General features: G+C 39.8%; 1 protein-coding gene across 2 annotated transcripts in view; it reads left to right on the top strand.

The window, feature by feature from the left end:
* Rai14 (retinoic acid induced 14) overlaps positions 1–19,106 on the top strand; it is a 133,047-nt gene that overhangs the window by 105,599 nt on the left and 8,342 nt on the right. The window contains exons 5-14 of one of the 2 annotated variants that reach the window (XM_051182533.1): positions 2,026–2,090; positions 5,613–5,670; positions 6,786–6,856; positions 8,574–8,680; positions 9,642–9,820; positions 10,054–10,082; positions 11,096–11,182; positions 12,348–12,434; positions 15,611–15,665; positions 17,044–17,162. In XM_051182533.1, coding sequence (XP_051038490.1) covers positions 2,026–2,090; positions 5,613–5,670; positions 6,786–6,856; positions 8,574–8,680; positions 9,642–9,820; positions 10,054–10,082; positions 11,096–11,182; positions 12,348–12,434; positions 15,611–15,665; positions 17,044–17,162 — 857 coding nt within the window. The remainder of the gene's footprint in view (positions 1–2,025; positions 2,091–5,612; positions 5,671–6,785; positions 6,857–8,573; positions 8,681–9,641; positions 9,821–10,053; positions 10,083–11,095; positions 11,183–12,347; positions 12,435–15,610; positions 15,666–17,043; positions 17,163–19,106) is intronic. The other variant, XM_051182534.1, reaches the window with a different exon arrangement.

The raw sequence follows: 19,106 nt of genomic DNA, 5'->3' as shown, positions 1-19,106 counted from the left end.
AAAGCTTTCTTAGCTATATTGAGTAGCCAGCCACTCATTACAGACATTGAAATTAGCATACCCTTTAATTCAGAATGACTGGAATGCATTGAGAACCGGCTGTTCACCAGCTGTGTTGCAGGAGCTGGGACCTCAGTAGGGAATGAGACAGAACTGCAAAGGCTGGGGGACCAGTTAACCAATAGTTAGGGGTGTGGGAGGGGTCAGTAGTATATGTCTTGACTCTAGAGCTGAGAACAGAGTACTGTAAGATATAGGGTGTTGTGAAGAATGAAATGAAGCAGAAACCCAGTGTGAAGGGGGTTAAGGAGGAAACAGAATGGGGAATGGGTAGGAAAGAAAACAGGCATCTCTTTTGAGACAAGGTCTCTTGTATCCCAGGGCAGCCTCCATCTGTATAGCCAAGTATGACCTTGAATGTCAGATCTGGGTGCCGTTATCAGTGCATCCCTATGCCACATCTGTGCTGTGCTAGTTATTGAACCTGAGGCCTCATGAATACTTATACAAGCACTCTACTGAGCTACATCTCGAGCCCAGGAAAGACCCCATTTAAAAGGTTGAATCTGAACTCAAGAGAACAAACTGGGTGGCTTTTTGAGGGGAAGAAAATCCAGGCTAAGCATATAGCAGTTGTAGAGACCCTAGTGTGGAAGTTCATTTGGCACTGGGCAGTTGGGTAGCACCTTAGGATTTTTTGAGGTTACCTGCCTGCTGAGTTCCTGAAGAGGACTTGAGTGTTCCTTTACCATGTACTGTGCAAGGACTTGTAAAAATCTGAAAACCCCAGGTAATATCTAGTCAGCTTTGAGTACATTTTTGAGGAGAGGGAAATGAGGAGTCAAACACAGGATGTAAGTGTTTGGGATTCTGGAATATCATTTGCTGGCTGTGGGCTCTTTTCTGGGTTTCTAGACCTGAGGCATTCTAGTCTGATGTGACGGTTGTGGACATGGGCATTTTGCACACACGTCAGCTAAATGCAGCACTGTGCAGTCCTGACCAGAGGTGAATGGAGCGTGCAGGCAACAGTGGTTGGGCCTTTGAATGTTATCTGTAGGGATACTCTATGTTCACACTACAGAATGTGGGGCCTTAATCTCTAGAGGAACAGCCCCTGCTTTGTTGGAGACTTTGTTCCTCCTAGTTGTTTCTGGCACAGCCATTAGAGACTGTGTAAGAGGTGTGTGGATTCAGAGGGTTCTTGTTATACTTTTAGCTTGTGTTTATCCCTGTGCTCCACTACAGTGTCAGCTGTCCGTGTTTTAAATTAAGGTCTTTGATCCACTTTGAGTTATAAATGACAAGAGTCCGGGGAAGAGGAACTCATTGGCTGCTAGTGGGTGTGCAAACTTGTGCAGCTACCATGGAAATCAGTGTGGAGATTTCCAAACAAGAGAAAAACCTACAATGTCACCTACTGTAACATCCCTGAGCATATACTCAAAGATGTACTACAGAGAAAAACTTGTATGCCCCTGCCTATTGCGTCTCTAATCACAATAGCAAGGAAACTGAATCAGCCTAAAATGTCCATCAACAGAGGAATGGCTCATGAAGCTGTTCTGCATACACACAATTGAATTTTATCCCTCTACAAAAAAAAAATGAAACTATGAAGCTTGCAGGAAAGTGAATAGACTCGGAAAATACTATATTGAGGTAACCCAGGTTCAAAAAGGCAAACACAACATGCCCTCTCATATATGCACAGTCTAGCTTCTAATGGTCATGAAACTAGAGAGAGGAGCTTGAGAAGGGAGAAAAATCAGCTTTAAGGAAGGGGCTTGGAATAGTACTAGAACATGTGACAGGAAAGTAAAAAGGGGAATCCTAGGGGTGGGGGCATCAGAACATAGATTTGCAGAGAGATGGGAAAAGGGCGCATTTGGGGAAATCAACCAAAATTAGTACGCATGAAAATGCTGTAAGGAAGCCAGTCCATTTGTATGCTAACATAAAAGGAAATAAAAGTCGGTTTTGTTTTTGTCACTTTCCCCAGTTTTTACCTTTTAATCCATTTAGGACACAGTGCTTTACATATCGCAGCCAAGAATGGCCACCCAGAGTATATCAAGAAACTCCTTCAGGTAAGCAGGTAACTCACAGGTTGGTCTGTCAGTCTGTCTGTCTGTCTGTCTGTCTGTCTGTCTGTCTGTCTGTCTGTCTGTCTGTCTATCTGTAAAAGGAGAAATACCTCTTCTCAATACATACCCCTCTTAATACTATCCTACAGCCCATTTGTAAAGAGCAGCCAATAATACGGTTGTTTCCATAGCAACTCTACTAGAAGAGAAGTGGATCCTCTCCAGAATTTGGATTACCTTTCTGGGATCAACATTATCACCCCTTGTTCAGGTCCTCTTTTCCAACTGTAGTAACCCTGGCTCACTGGCTCTTTGGTGTCCTGTGCTCTCTCTGCAAATTGCTCACAGGATACAGTCCTTCTGGATTAACAGTTTCTGCTATTATCCCTTGGTCAATAACTTGATGAGCTTTTAGTTAGTTCTTGGTTCTTGCTTAAGTGCTCAGTTTTAGTCTTATTTAAATTTTTAGCCAGCTCCCTGGTTTGCTGATTTTTGCCAGGAAGTTTATAATGATCCCCTGAGGTGATGACCTCTGCAAATTTGTAAAGATACGTATTTCATGAACTACCTCCCCCCCCCACTCCACCCCCATAGCAGCCCTACAGTAATGTCCAGCTGTTGCCAGTCAAAATGCAAGCTGGCTATTTTCAGGAGCAGCATGGAGCAATAAAATAAGTGTTTGCAGTACTGTCTGTCCTGTCAAGCTGTTATCCTGGCCCTTGCAAGCACTCTTTGAGACCCAGCATCTTGCTTTCATTTGGCTTTGAAATCCTTGGGCCAAACCATGGTCAAATTCGTCAACTTGTTGCATTGATCACACCGCTCCTTGTCTTCTCCTGCATGATGCCGCTGCTGCCCATTCTAGGAATGTTTAACCTTAACAGGTCTTTGAAACAGAATTCAGGAGAAATAGATCTGTGTTTGTGATGCTGACTTGGAAGAGTTGCTCTTGACCAGTCGACATGGAGCTTTTCTTAGCTGCCTTCTACAGGACCAGGTCCTGGGGATAAAGGGAGGGGGGTGACTCATTTGCCCAGAGTGCCCTGCATCTCTCCACCCTGGCTCCTACCTCACTTTTTAAAAATATGTTTTAAATTCCCATTCTGCTCCAGCCAGTGCATCTGGCTCTGATTTTAAGGAAGATTTAACCTGACAGGCTTGAAGTTCTTGTGGGTTAGGACCAGATATTCTAGCCTCTAATGTAATTTTATATCTGGTTATGCAAATGCTTTGGTTTTTCTCTGAAATCTTTGAAGCCTTTAAATAGTTCCTTGTGCTGGTCTAAAATTAGGCCAAAGCCTTGCTAAGTAGTAACTTGATCTCCATCCCTCTAACCACAGCATAGGAAGCATTCCACTGTAAAGTAACCTGTTCTTACCTCCACTGGCCTGTGCCTCATCTGGCAAACGTTGTTCTTTCTAGATTCCTGTTAGGAATCCAGCCATCCATGGCCTCCTGCCTGGGCGTGCATGGCAGACCTCTCCAGCCAGTGGTTCGCCCCTTTGCAAATCAGGCTGTGCACAAATGAGGCAGACACTTTTGTCTCCTGCTCTCCTCATCCCAACACCTCTGCATTTAGTGTTCATTCTGAGCCCTTGCTCTTGAACCTCATGCATTGGTCTCTAAGCCCTGTCTATTTGTGAAGACATGTCTAATTGCTGGTTGTCGCCATTTTCAGCTCCTAGCTCCTTAAGGCAGTTAGCACAAATAGAACTTTGTGGAGTCCTGCAAATTTGCTTCTCTTTCTTCCCTGTGTATGTCCTCCTACCCTCCCTTAGACCAAGTGTTTTCAGGGTACAATGCATTTACCAGCAAGCAGGGCAGTTGCTGTCTTTGTGATGTTCACAGTCTGGTTAATAAGGAAAGGAACATATGCTACAAATTGCAGAGTACTAAGAAGGAAAGTGGTGATTTCTAGGAAAGCCCTTAAGAGAAGGTGATATTTAAGCTGAGATCTCCAATGGGCAGAAAACTAGTGGAACACATTCCAAACAGAACAGCAAGTCACAGGGCATGGGTAGGCAAGGAACTCCTCAGGGTGGGAAGAAAGCCAGTGAATGAGTCAGAGGCCAAGATGTGAGAAAATGTGGTACAAAATACAGGGCCTTGTATGTCAAGATATGCAAGCTAAGTAATCCTAGGTGGAATTGTGATGGGCAGGCACTGACATACACAATTTTATAGGACAGTTCTCTTGTGTAGGGAAGTGGGTAAGCGGGAACAAAACAATTGAGGAGACCCATTGGAGGCTAGACTAGCTATTTATGCAAGAAGATGCTGCCTGGGGCGAGGATGAACGTAATGAGAAAGAGAAGAAGGCATCTCTCATATATAATTTGGAGAAAGGATCTACAAGATGTGGTGGGTGAGATATTAGAAGAGGAGGAGGAAAAATCGAAGTTAATTCAGTTTCAGTCTCGTTGAGTAAATTGTCAGTGGCAGTTTGTGTTCACAGGGGTGGTAAAAGCTCAGGGAAGAACAGGTTGGGGGGGGGGATGGAGGAGTGGAAATTTTGCCTTTCAGGTGCTTATGAGATATCAAACCAGTGTTGTCAAGCAAGCTCAGTGGGTTCTCAAGCCTGGGCACTCACAGGTGACACTGTCCATGAATAAGTATCCAGGCTGTAACAGGTTCAGTTCCTGGCTTCACCACTGCCATAATTCAAGCAATTTATTAACATATTTATACATCAGTTCCCACTGACAATGACTGCAAGGATAGTCATCCAACTTGGGTTGTTAGCAGACTTAAAGCAATTCTTGATTCAGAGCCTGGTACACAATACTTACGTAATACTCGCTGTGGTTGTTGGGATCTACATCTGTTGCTTGGAGTCACTAACATCTGGATGTAGGTGTAGATGGGATTACTAAGAAGAGAACTTAGGAGAAAAGGAATGGCAAATGTGAGACTGTATGTTTTGTTAGAGGAGAGCTGTCCAGGGTTATTGGGGGAAGCCACAAGAGGCAGAGCCAGACAGAGAGCCTCCAGGAGGAAGAAAGGGAATGCCTGGGAAGAGACCAGGCTGCTACTCAAAGAGTGATCAGAAGACAAATGTATAGAAACTAAACGACAGCAGGTGACCTTGGCGTGGACCATCACTATGGAACCCTGAGGGCAGATACCTGACCTAAGTGGATTCAGGAGTGAGTGGGAGGCAAGGAAACAGAGACCGTGTAGGTGACTGGGGGGAGGGTGGGATTGGTTTTTGGAAGGGGACAGAGAATGAGAGGAAATGGGAAAATATGGGATCCACATGTGAGATCTTAGAGCTGTGTGTTAGCTGCTGGTTTAGCTGATGTAAAGGAAGAATGAATGACCAGATCACCAAAGGGGTGACCATAGCTGGTGTCATGGTTTTTTGGGTATGTATGTTTTTCCTCATAAAGGACTGTGAGCCCATAGATCTCAGAAGGCAGGATTTACGCATGTGTGTTCCCTTCTTAATAAGTGGTGCTTGAAGGAAAAGCATGGACTCGACGGTATTTGTACAGTTACATTAAGAAACTTACTTTTGTCTCACAGTGCAAAAGCCCAGCTGAAAGTATTGACAACTCTGGGAAAACAGCTTTGCATTATGCAGGTAACGTTCACTCTCTTATGTGCCCATTTTATTCTAAGAAACTGTCTAGTTGTCACTCACCTTACTGTACTATTCCTGGGGTTGATTTCCCTAGTTCCCAGACGTTTCCATTTTACTCCGTTTGTAAGTCACACACAGATTATTAAGAAGTGCTCCTTCAGTTAGTTTCCTGTCATACAAACAGTTAATATATTCAGTTCAGGCTTAGAATAAGCTCACCTAGAAGGATGTGTTCAGCATGTGTAAGGTTCTGTGTGCTTAGCATGTGCAAGGCTCTGGTTTTAAGCTACAGTATGTTATGCGAAGTTTTCCCCCAGCCTGGTCTCAGAGCCGCATCAGCCCCAAATAACACACAGAGACACTATGTAAAGCTGTTGGCCAGTTACTAGCATTTCTTATTGACTAGCTCTGTCTTAAATATTAACCCATTTCTATCAATCTAAATGTTTCCATGTGGTACTATCTTACTGGAGAGAGGGCTGAACCTCTTCCTCAAGTCCCTACATCTTGACTCTCCTCCTACATCTCCCAGAATCTTCTTTGTCTCCTAGTCCCACCTGTCTTGCCTTCCTATTTGACAACAGTGCTTTACTCATTAACCAATAAGAGAGACATATTTACAGAATAACATCTCCCATCATAAGTATGTACGCATGCATGCATGCATATGTATATAGATTTTTTCAGTCAACTTACAGTTCCTTTTTAAAGTAGTTAGTATTGAGCTGTTGTGGATTTCAGGGCTAGAAGATGCTGATTTTTTTTTCTTTTAATTTGGGGATCACTATGAACATCAATTGTATTTGCCCATCTTTGGCTTTACTGTGACAGATGTTTGTACTAAATTCATTGGGGTGATTCATAATATAATTAATTTTATACCTAGTTGTAGAAAAGCCAAGTCCTGTAAGAAGCTAAATCAAAAGCTTACCTACAGGTAACTGGGATTCCATGGTTGTAGCTTTGGCTAACGTGGAAGTTAGGCAGTGTTTGCACGCACCTGTGGCTTATCCTTACAATTCTGCACTGTTCACCTGCTGGACAGAGAGTGAACTTTTGCTTCCTAGAAATGGTAATCTGGGTTGTTTGTGACCAGTTGTGGTTTCCTCCCCCAGCGGCACAGGGATGCCTTCAAGCTGTGCAAATCCTCTGTGAACACAAGAGCCCCATAAACCTTAAGGACTCGGTAGGTACCAGGTGGATACTGGAGACATGGGGTGCAGGTTTCTAATGAGACTTTAAAAACCTTAGTATTTGGCAAAATTCTATTCCTTTTCAGCCAGGATATTTTTCTGCAAAGTGGTTTTGTATGTTAATACTTACGAATCCCTAAACTATTAATACGTGGCAGTGTGCTACTTAGGTATGTGTATTTTTATGAGTATGTATTTGTGTTCACCAATAACCCAAATATGAATAAAGCTTTGTGGCTCATAAAAATAGAAAATTTTGTATGTCACTTGTATGTTGCTGTGACAAAGTATGCGACAACAGCCAGTTAAGATAGGAGGGGTTCATTTTGGCTCTCACTTTGAAGGTCAGACCATCCTGGCAGGGAAGTCATGCCATTGGGAACTTGAGGGAGCTACTTCCACTGCATCCATAGTCATGAAGCAAAGGGGGACTGGTGTTGCTTCTGAACCTGCTTTCTTCTTTCTATTCCATTCTAGCTGTTATGGTGGGTCTTCCTACCACAACTAACCTAATTTAGAAAGTCCCTCCTACAGGTGTCCATAGATTTGTCACCAAAGTGAGGCTAACTTTTCTCAAGTTGACAATCAGTGTAAACTGTCAGAGATATCTAATTAGAAATTCTGTTGTTTTCTTTCATGGTATCACCTTAGATGATTCCTAGTAGAATTTTCCAAATCCAAAGAGAACTTTTAGTCTTTTTAAACTTCACAGGCCTATTACGAGAATACATTTATATGCTTTTGGCATGTGGTTCCAGGGTCTAATGACATGCTATAGCATGAAAATTGACACAAATGTCCTTGCCTCTGATCAAGCAAATACTTTTCAAACCTCAGCAAAAGTTAAGCATCTCTATTCCAAAAGTCCCCAATTCCTTGTGCTGAAACTTGTATTTTATATACATGGCTGAAATGTATAAACTACAAGATGTTTTATATGAAAAAATTATAAAAATGAATTTCAATATATAGCATTGGGTCCTAGTCCCAGGGTACTTTATTATGCAACCACTCCCAAATCCCCATATTCTAAAATCTGGAATACTTCTGCCATTGGTTTGTTTTGGTTTGGCTTTGTGTACCAAATGTGTGCCTCGTGCCTACAGTGGTCAGAGGGCATCAGATCCCAGGAACTGTAGTTATAGATGGTTGGTTGTGAACAGCTATAATTATATCTGGATACTTTAGAAAAGCAGCAAGTGCTGTTAGCTGAACTATCTCTCCAGCCCTAGGGATTTTATTTTATTTTTTTTTTAAGTTTACATTTAAGTTTTTCACATGTATTGTTATTGGGGGATGGAACATGCATGAAGTTAAAGGACTCATTGAGCAAGTCAGTTCTCTTTCCTACATGTGGGTGCAGGAGATCGCACTCAGACCTTCAGCACTAGCAACACTTGCCCTTAAATGTTGAGCCTTTTCTCCAGCCCCAACTTACTTTCATCTGAATACACTTAGTGTATTCTCGGCAGAGCTAGTGTTAGGTAACAGAGCAAGAAACCGGAATAGCTGGACTTGTAGAGAAAAATTAGTTGGTGAAATAGTCTAAGACTTACGGTTAAGTGGAAGGGTGGCCCTAAGGGGGCATAGAATGTCACAGCAGGTGAAAGTGTAACCTCACAGTACAAGTCATGATAAAAATGGGGGAAGAGCGAGATGTTGCAATCCTGGTATTTGGAGTAGGAGTTACAATCTGAGTTTTTCTCCTAGGATGGGAACATACCCCTGCTTGTGGCAGTACAAAATGGCCACAGTGAGGTCTGTCACTTTCTCTTGGATCATGGAGCAGATGTCAATTCCAGGGACAAAAATGGAAGGTACCACAAGTTAAGGCAGAAGTCATAACTTCAGTGATACCCTTTTTTTTTTAAGTGTCATAGAGTGGTCTCCTTTTTTAACTTTACCTCCCTAATAATTGAGAGTCTGTTTTGACTAAGAAGGAAAAAAAGGTCCTGCAGACCTCCATGGGCAGAATTACTGGCTGAATCTGCAATGAAACTAATTAAAAGTTGAACTGAATAAGCCATTGCCTGTGTTTTTTGTTTGTTTGTTTGTTTTTTGGTTTTGTTTTTTCCTAAACAAAATAAAAGCAATATACTGAATGTATTTAAAAATAATTTTAACCTGGGTGATGGTAGAGCACACTTCTAATCCCAGCAACTCAGGAAGCAAAGGCGGGCAAGTTTTTGAGTTACAGGCCAGCCTGAACTACATTGTGAGTTCCAGGACAACCAGGGCTACACAGGGAAACCCTGTCTCAAATAATAATAATAATGATAATGATAATAAATAATTTTAAAGCCGGGTATGGTGGCACACACTCCTTTAATCTTAGCACTTGGGAGGCAGAGGCAGGAGAATCGCTAAATTCAAGGCCATCCTGGCCTACAGAGCAAATTTCAGGACAACCAGGGCTACACAGAGAAACAATGACAATAAAATAATTTTTAATAATGTATGCTCTTTAAAATGATAGAGGTGAAAGAATCTGGCCTCTAAAATAAGCTTGGTTTTTGTACCAGTCACAGGAAATTCTGTCATTGTATACCAAGTATAGAAGACTATCAATGCTGTTTTGTTAAAGTTTAACGTTTGATGTAATCCAAAATTTTAAAAATATCACCTTATTCCATCTTGACACTTTTCCACTTAATTCCCCAGGTGACTGAAGATGTGAGTGCATTTAGTCCCTGTTTCATTGTTTTCAAGACAAGCGCATCTCAGGAAGGCATTTCCACCTTTGCTTATTACTAAACATCTTAAACTTTTTTCCTCCAGAACTGCTCTCATGCTGGCCTGTGAAACTGGCAGCTCGGACACTGTGGAGGCCTTAATTAAAAAGGGTGCAGACCTGACCCTTGTCGATTCTCTTGGACACAATGCCTTATATTATTCCAAGCTCTCAGAAAATGCAGGAATTCAAAGCCTTCTGTTATCAAAAATCTCTCAGGATGCTGGTATGTAAAAGAAAACAGCCAATGTTGTTTTAAATTTACCCACTCATTTTCCCCCAAAAGGGCAAAGGAATTTGTGCAATATGATATGTTTTATTATTCTTTTGAATATATTCTTGAAAAAAACAAGGTGTTAAATGCTGTGTATGGTGTGTGTGCCCACCCACCTGAAATTTATTGTAAAAGATATGTCATAATTCTTACAGTCTTTTTTTTTCTTCATTTTTTTTCTGTAGACGTAAAGACCCCAACAAAACCAAAGCAGGTATTTATCTTGGGGATGAGGTGTTATATTTTTAAAATTTTTTCTTGTGACAATATGAAAATGTTGAGAATAAATGCTGTAGTTCCTTAGGACAGTGATTAAAAATTGGGTTGAAAATTCTTCAGGAAAGACTGACATAATTTCGAGCGAATGATTCATTGCTACATGGTGGCAAATAATTTCTTAACAATTTTATTATATTGTTTCAAAAATAGGTTCTTCATCTTCACATTATTAATGAAGTGCAGTAATAACAGATGTGTGAAAATGTTCAATGTGGTTAAATCTTAAAACTTAATGAAAAATATTTTAAATATCATATCCTATGGGTGAATATACAGATATATACACATATGCATGAAATTGTTAAGGCATTTGTGAAAAATAAGAGATTCAGCCTCTTAATTTTAATTGCAGTTTTTAAAACTGTCATTGGTGTTACACAGAGTAGCAAGAGAGGCATTTTCTTATTGGAGCTTTTTGTAAAGGCATGTGGCCTCCCGGTGTATATCTGGCCGTTCTGTCTGTTTATACACTGAGGCTTCTAAGTCATAGAAAGCAGGCATTTAATGGTGGGTTTATTATGTGCTAACTGTTGCTTATCAGGAAACTTTGCATATGAGGTGCTTTTTCCCCTCCTCATTTCTTCATGACGGGTTGGTGGAGAGAATTGAAACTTTGCAGAGTGCTCTGCTTTAAGAGGGAAAGCTGACTGAATGCATTCTGGGTCCTGTACTATGATTGATAGGCATGTCTTCATCCTTTCCCTGTTCTACACACCACTTAATCCGGTTTTGTTTCTTCTTGCCAAGAAAGCATGGGTTGCTAGAAGAAAACTTAGCACACGCATGTTACTTACTGTTTTGTGGGCAGCGAGCGTGTTTCGGGACTTGACGATGTTAGGAATATGTAACTGTCAGCAGGTTGTTCTCGTGTGTTTGCTGCAGCTACTTGCTCCGACTTTACTAACATAACTAACCCACCTTCATTCTTTGGACTGTGATAACTTTCAGCATGATCAAGTCTCTAAAATAAGCTCAGAAAGAAGTGGAACTCCAAAAAAACGCAAAGCTCCACCACCTCCTATCAGTCCTACCCAGGTAAAAGCAAGAGTGAACGATCCATAAATGAAACCAAAAGCCATCCTTTGTCTAGGTCCAAATGGATGTTGAAATACTAAGCCCACATTCTAAATCTTCCTTAGTAGTTTTCAGCGTCAAACTATGGGGCTCGGTATGTAGCTCACTAAGAGAGCACCTGCCCAGCATGTGTGAGCCCCTGGGATGGAACTCTAGAAGAACACAAGCACACGTGGATACACATAAACACACGCATGCACACACACAGAGTAAATGGCCATGTCAGTTATTAAGCTGGGATAGTGTGGGTTTCATCTATTTTAAAATTAGAATTTAGCAGTTACCTTTTTTTTTTTTTTTTTTTTTAAAGCCTCAAGGAAGTTTCTCAAAAACTTAGGACAGAAGCTTTTCCTTAAGATAATTTTGGAGTGTTGTTAGCTCATATTAATGGCTCTAAAGAGTACAAAGGGGTTGGCTAGCCAGAGAGGACATAGATAGAAATAGATTTTAGGTAGTTTCTTGAGATGCTGATATTTGCCTTTTTTACTACATTTACGGGTGGCTAATATTAAAAGTTTTTGTTTTCTGAGTACATAGTAGCAACTTTAGAGGAACAAGACCAAAAAATATAAAATATCAAACAAAAACAGGGTAAGTTTTATTGCTAAAATGAGCATAAGATATTAAAAAAAAAAAGATAATATATCACCAGGTAGTGGTGGCCTACACCTTTAATCCCAGCATTTGGGAGGGCAGAGGCAGAAAGATCTCTGAGTTCAAGGCCACCCTGGTCTACAGAGTGAGTTCCAGGACAGGCTCCAAAGCTACACAGAGAAAACCTGGGTCCCAAAAAAGTAAAATAGTGAAGAGAACTATTGAATCAGGAAAGCACTTGTAAATATAGTAGTATATTCATTGATAGTGTTCTCAACCCACAGTAGAATTTCATAGATTTTAAAAGGTGATGCAGTTACTATAGTAGCATTATGTAGTCACACTCTGACAGCTTTCAGAAATACTTGAAGCAAACGGCATGCCTTGAGGATTTTACTCCCGCATTAAATGAAAGTCTGCATACCTAGTGTTAGAGTTAACCCTAGGGATTAAGTCATGGCTGGTTCAGCACCATGGGAGACAGGGCTTTGAAGATCCATCCTTTATCGGTGGTTTTCTTTTTCTTTTTTAGTTGAGTGATGTGTCTTCCCCAAGATCAATAACTTCTACACCACTTTCGGGAAAGGAATCAGTATTTTTTGCCGAAGCACCCTTCAAGGTAATCCTTTTCTGTGTTCAATTTTCTCACTGTGTTTATGATACTTGATGACCTTGCTTTAATTTATACAATACCGGGCAAAACAGATTACACTCTTGAATCACTATTTCAGGACATTTCACCATGAAGAGCCTCTTGACTGTTTTTTCTGGCATGGACAACATAAAAGACTAGAAAAAAATAAATCACATTTACTGATAATTTTCAAATAAGAGCTAATTGATGTTTATGTAAAATCTTTAGCTCATAGAAGCAGAGAGTAGAATAGTGGTTCCTAGGGTTGAAAAGACTGAGGAATTTGGGGAGATATTGAAGGGGGAAATTTAAGAGCTCTATTGGATAACACAGTGACTAGAGTTCACCATGTGTTTTACTGTTTAAAATTGCTGAGGGCTAAGAGCTAAAATTGCAGTGGATAAGATACTGACTGAATGAAGAGCTAAGGGCACATCCCCGGAATACACACGAAGCTGGGTGCAGTAGCATGGGTTGGTTATCCTTTCTCAGGGTGGGGTGGGAAATGGAGACAGGAGAATTCTACTGAAGCAGAGGCAAAATAACAAGAGACCCTATTGCAAAGAGGAAGGCAAGATGAACACCCAAAGTTATCCTCTGACCTCCATACTAATCCTGTACTTACCCCGTGATACACTTGCATACACACATACACACACACTGTAATAACACATGTATGCAGACACAAAAATAATAGTTATTAAGAGGCAGTTTTGTGTATTTTTACTATCCCCCCCAAAAAATACACGAGGCAATGTTAACTGGTACAGTTTAGCCATTCTTCATCATATAAATCAAGATATTTCTGTGTACTAATAAATATATGCAATTCTTATAAATTTAAAAGTATTTTTAAGCTTTAAAAAAATTTAATCTTTGCACCATGTTCATGCAGTGCCCTCAGAGGCCTGAAGAGGGCATTGGATCCCTTGGAACTGGAGTTATGATACAACATGTGGGTTCTGGGAATTGAACCCAGGTCCTCTGGTAGAGCAGTGATTGCCCTTAACCACTTAGCTATCACTCTAGCCCAAAGTAAAATTCTTGAAAACTGAAGGTGGTTATAAATTACCTACTTACTCATCACATTTATTCTAGAATATTGGATCTCTATAAAATGGCAATAATTTTTTTAAAATTCTGTACATGAAATACAGTGTCCTGCATTGGATACTAGGATAGAAAAAATATAGTAGAGCTAAATGTTGTAAAATACCCAGCTATAGAGGCAGAGGCACAAAGGTCAAAAGTCAGTGCCAATCCACCATATAAAAAGGTCATGCCCAGGCTGAGCTTTGTTAAGTGAGACCCTCTCTCCAAACAATCAGAACCCAGGGATTTAGCTCAGTGGTAAAGTGTTTGCCTAGCACGTACAAGACCCAGCTTATCCTTCTAGTGTAACTATAATACCAGTGGGAAAGTGTTGGCATCTGGATACAGAACTGTTGTGATTTAGCTAGCAGTAATTTTTTATGCTTATCTCCATTTTGTCATTATGAATCTATTTTCTCTGTTGCCTCCTTCACATTAGGCGGCATTAATAAACCTTTAAGATGAACACTTACACGGGGTAAGACAAGAAAGTCATGGTCCTGTTACAAGTGTCCCCATGTCCTCTAATGCGATTGTGGTTTAAGAGGAGCAATGCATTCTACCCAGTAACACCATGAACTGTCACTTTCAAGAGTAAGACAGAATCTAATTCCTAAACAATGCAAGACAAAATAAGATTTTTAAAAATGACAATTACTTACAATGTCTGAAGTTTAAGAAGACCAGGGGTTGTTGGGCATGTATTACAGTAGGACTAGACCTGTCATTTTGCACAGGTGGGACTGTAAAATATTAGATACACTGAGTGTTTGACAATTTTTTTACAAGTTAAATGTGTGCCTACTATATGATCAGCCCTATGTGTTTACTCAACAAAAGTGTTTACTCAACAAAAGAAAATATATGTCTATGTCAAGTCATATACTTAAATATCACACTATCCCTAAGCTGAAAACATTGTAAATGTCATCAGTAATTGCGTGGATGAAGGCAATTATCTGTTAAAAAGAACATCACTCGATGATTAACGGAAGAAGGTTTGAGCTGCATGCCCTGTGAGCAGCACCAGAAATAGAAAATCATCATAAACAGGCCAACTACAAAGATACCCTTCCTGTGTGACATTCCGTTATAGCAACTTTAGAAAATGCAAACAAGGAAGTCCTGGCTGCCTGGGAATGGAGCAGGCTGAGACTTGGGATAGGGAAACATTGGGGATGATTGGCAGAAATCTGATTGCCATAGTACCTCTATCAGTGTACTTGTTACAATCTCATGAAGTTGTCAGCCGTCATTGGCGGTGGTTTACACTGTGTACCCTATGAAGTTGAAGAAAGTGCCATAAAGGACAGAACAGCTTATCTTTCATAAACATAAGCATTTGTCAAAAATAAGCCACTCCACTAACATTGAGAAAAGTCCCTTGCTGGAAAAGGACCTCTTCTATACATGTCTGTAGCTCATCTGGCGGTGTAGAAATCATGCGGTGATTTCTGGCAAAGTTGCTAAACATTTGAAATGAGAGTCTGATTAAAGCTCTAAGAAGTTTTGTAGGATATTAACAGATTTTCAGGTACAAACTAAATCTTAAGGGAATCAACTCTCAACCGAAGACCATGAAAATGTTTATTACCTGAAGAAGTTACCTGTTTCTTTCTTGACAGCTCTTATTTATTAACACATCAAAAAAAAAAAAAAAAGATTAATAGCAGAAAATCTGACAAGTTACAAATATAAAAAATCCATTGTTTAAAATACTTTAGTCAATGTACGACCCAGATAAATACTGTTTCTTTTTAACTTTATTATGAAAATAAACTTTGTCATCTCAGGTCTTGGGACATGGTCCAGAAATGAACTGCTGCAGAAATTAAAATATAACTAGATAAAATTTCTGAAAATTATTCTGCAGTTGCTAACCTTTTCAAAATTATACTTGTGTCTCTTATTCGCATGTTTCAAGTGTTTTTCTGTGAGGTTTTCTACCCATTAGTAGAGCAGTACAAGCTCTTCTGTCAGCATCTTAAGGAGGGACGGTGGTTTGATTCTATGAAACGAGCACATTTAGGGGAATTCTTTAAACATCATTTTTGTGTTTCTGCACACAGGCTGAGATCAGTTCTATACAAGAAAACAAAGACAGACTGAGCGACAGTACAACAGGTAAGGACAGGAAATCTGGTTTTCCTTCCTTTGACCACATTGATTTTCTTACCTGTTTCCATAAAGGGCGCAGTGGCCAGTCGCACACTCTGTGTAAGGTCATGAGAACTAGCCTCTGCCCAGCACAGGACTCCCAACAATGCATAGGCTGTGCTCTCTATACTGCAAGGGAACTTAATTTACATGGTAAAGAATTAAGTTTGGATGTAAAAAAAAAATCATTTGTCACTATCAATTAGTATTTTCTAATTATAAATGCAGGCAGTAAATAGCATTAGCAGAGTAGTGAAAATGCCAAGAGGACTCACAATTTCCTGTCACCTTACTATTTGTAGACATGTTCAAATACCATTTATAGAACCTCCCATAAAAAGTATGGCAGTTATTAGACATGCTTTCGATCTTAATATTTAATATGTTATGACTAAGCCTTTAGATTACTGTAGTCTGTGGATTTATTTTATACATTTACACTGTTTTGAGATGGAGTCCAAAGGTTTTAGGCTCTCAGCTTTCAGCACCACACTCTCATTGGCAGCCAGGCAGCAAATTATATCACCAAGATAGAAGGGACCATGCTACTACTACATGCTAACTTTAACACCATGGGCTCTAAGTATACCCAGAGAAAGAGAGTACCAGTAAATCAAATACAGTTCCAATGGTTTCACTAAGACAGGGGTCAATCAAAAGTCTCTCCTAGGACCACAATTCTGAGGCTGGGTAGTAATTCCCTCTCTCAAAAAGGGGGAGGAGAAGAAAATGAGTTCTTAGGAGAAGCTTGACATGTGTCCTGAAGGATGCATGCATGAACCTTTGTAGGTAAACAATGAGAGATTAAATGTATGCTGAGACTATCTACAGAACACAGGAGAAACTGTGAGTCTGAAGAAAAGTAGAAATCTAGGAAAAGGCTGTAAGTCATAAACCTGAAAAAGCAGATTTGGGACAGACACAGAGGTTCTGACCTACCTATAGAGAGTTTTTGGAGGGAGAATATTTGAAACTCTTACACCAAAGAAATGACCCAACCTCTGTATGTTTGGAAGGCTGTTCTGGTGTTCCCATGCAGGCTCCATTTTACCAAGAAGTGGGTGGGGAGCAAGAGACTTGTTGGGAGTCATTTGCAAAGTTTCCAAGCAAGTGATAAAGCCTGAAGTAATCAGGATAAGAAATAACCCATATACGGGGAGTCCTATGAAGGACTCACAGCTGGGACATAGGAAGCGCAGAGAGAAGTGAATGGCAAGTGTACAGACTGCCAACTGTCACAGTCTACTGCACAGCTGTCTCCTGTGGCATTGTGCTTGTGACTCTACAGCAGGGACACTCTAGCACCCCAAAGCCACCATCCCTCTGCCCTTTCTTTTTTCCCAAGGTGCTGACAGCTTATTGGATGTAAGTTCTGAAGCTGACCAACAAGATCTTCTTGTCCTATTGCAAGCAAAAGTTGCTTCCCTTACCTTACACAATAAGGAGCTACAGGATAAATTACAGGTTGGTAAATATATTACTGACACAGGCTGTTCTGTAAAGTATTGGTGTGTTCAAGAGTAGTTGGGTCTATTTTGTTTTAAATAGTTTCTTTTCCAGTATAGTTAGCTTTAAAATTCTTAATGGTTTCAGATTTACAGTGTTCACTAATTCTATTTCTGGAAATTGCTAAATTATGTGTAACTATATAGTTTAATAAGTATAGTTACATATACAATTTAAATATAGAATATAGATTAAAAATTCATTTGTATAAATAAAATTAGTGTATATGTAATATATATACCCATCCCTGTTATGAGCACCACCAGCCTGGTCCCAGAGCCACATCAGTCCCAAAATAACACACAGAGACTATTAGTTATAAAGGTGTTGGCCAGTTATTAGTTTTTCTTATTGACTAGCTTTGTCTTAAGTATTAACCCATAATCACTAATACATGTATTTCTACATGGTCTTATCTTACCAAGAATGCCAGACTTGAGTCCTCTCTTCCTGAGATCACATCGAGACTCTCCTATGTTTCCCAGAATCTTTCACCTCTCCTAGTCCCACCTATCTTGCTTTCCTATAGGCCAACAGGGCTTTATTCATTAACCAATAAGAGAAACATATTTACAGAATGACATCTCTCATCATCTTTTTTGTCTAAAATAAAAAGGGCTTTAACTATAACATAGTAAAATTACATATGACAAAACAGTTATCAAATAAGAACTATAGTTAACAATATTTAGTCTATTAACATTGAGCAAGATTTATTTATCCTATCTTTGTTAGTCTAAATAGTCTATATGTAACTTATCTTTAATCCTAACTAAGGAAAACTATAACCATAACCATCTGTCCTCAACTCCACCAAAGACCACAGAAGAATAGTCTATAAACTCTAGGAATAACAGAGACATCTTGCTACCTGGACAGTTATCCAAAGTTCTTCTGTAATGTTTTATCTTCAGTTTATAGGCCATAGTGTGTCTGACAGACTCCTCACCAAAGCAATAAACTTTAAACTGTCCACCTGTATTGGCAGTTTGTCAGTCACTTTTCTTTGTGTCCTGTAGAATGTCTGGCAGACTCTTCCATGAAGCAGAACCCTGTAGCAATGTCCATCTTGAGTCAGCAGTCACTCTCCTGTGGGTCCTGCATGTCCAGTTTATACAGCATAAAGTCAAACAGTCCAGACAAGAGCAATATCTTGTCCAAATGGCTAGTCTTGCCATATTGGAAACAAACTCCATAATGAGTTTCTTAGATGTCCATCTTCTTTTCTGACGCAGGTCGTATTGCCAGGAACAGTTATGTCTCATTGTCACGAAAAACCGTAAACCATTTTAAATGTCATACGCTGTAGGTCTTTGAAAGGTTTGAAGAATGTCTATCCATTTGAAATATATCTCCATATATCTAGAAAACCTAACCAACCTAACTATAAGCTTTGACCATCATAGGTAACTATCTACAATCTGTACTTAATTATACATTTGTAAATGAGCTGTTCAAACACAATACCTGAACAAGAGAAATATGCTTATCACAAAATTGACCTTAATTTGTATGAACAAGTGAAAATCCATTCCACAACAAAGTATTCATTTCTATACTATAATCCCCTTTTTACCTTTAAAAAGAGATTGGTTGTGATCATTAACCATTTATAACCATGAAAACAAAATGAAAACAAACATTTATAGACAATATTTGGGAATTTGGCCGTCATTATTTCCAAACTGCTTCCTGCTGGTTGGGGCACTGTAATACAATGGGGATCCTAAGAAGATGCAGAAATCCTGCAATTCTGCAAGGCTGCCTTGCCCCAACTGTTTTGAATGTTGGATCAGGGGTTCTTGCTTGATCTAGAAGCAATCCACAGCTTTTCATTTTCTGTGGAAACAAAAATAGAAATTCTTTTCCCCAAAAATCTGTCCTTAGACTTAAATTTTGAAG

This window comes from Phodopus roborovskii, unplaced genomic scaffold (assembly GCF_943737965.1).
Source record: "Phodopus roborovskii unplaced genomic scaffold, PHOROB, whole genome shotgun sequence".
Taxonomy (NCBI): Eukaryota; Metazoa; Chordata; class Mammalia; order Rodentia; family Cricetidae; genus Phodopus; species Phodopus roborovskii.
Note: the sequence above shows the minus strand (reverse complement) of the source record. Positions and strands in the feature narration are given on the sequence as shown.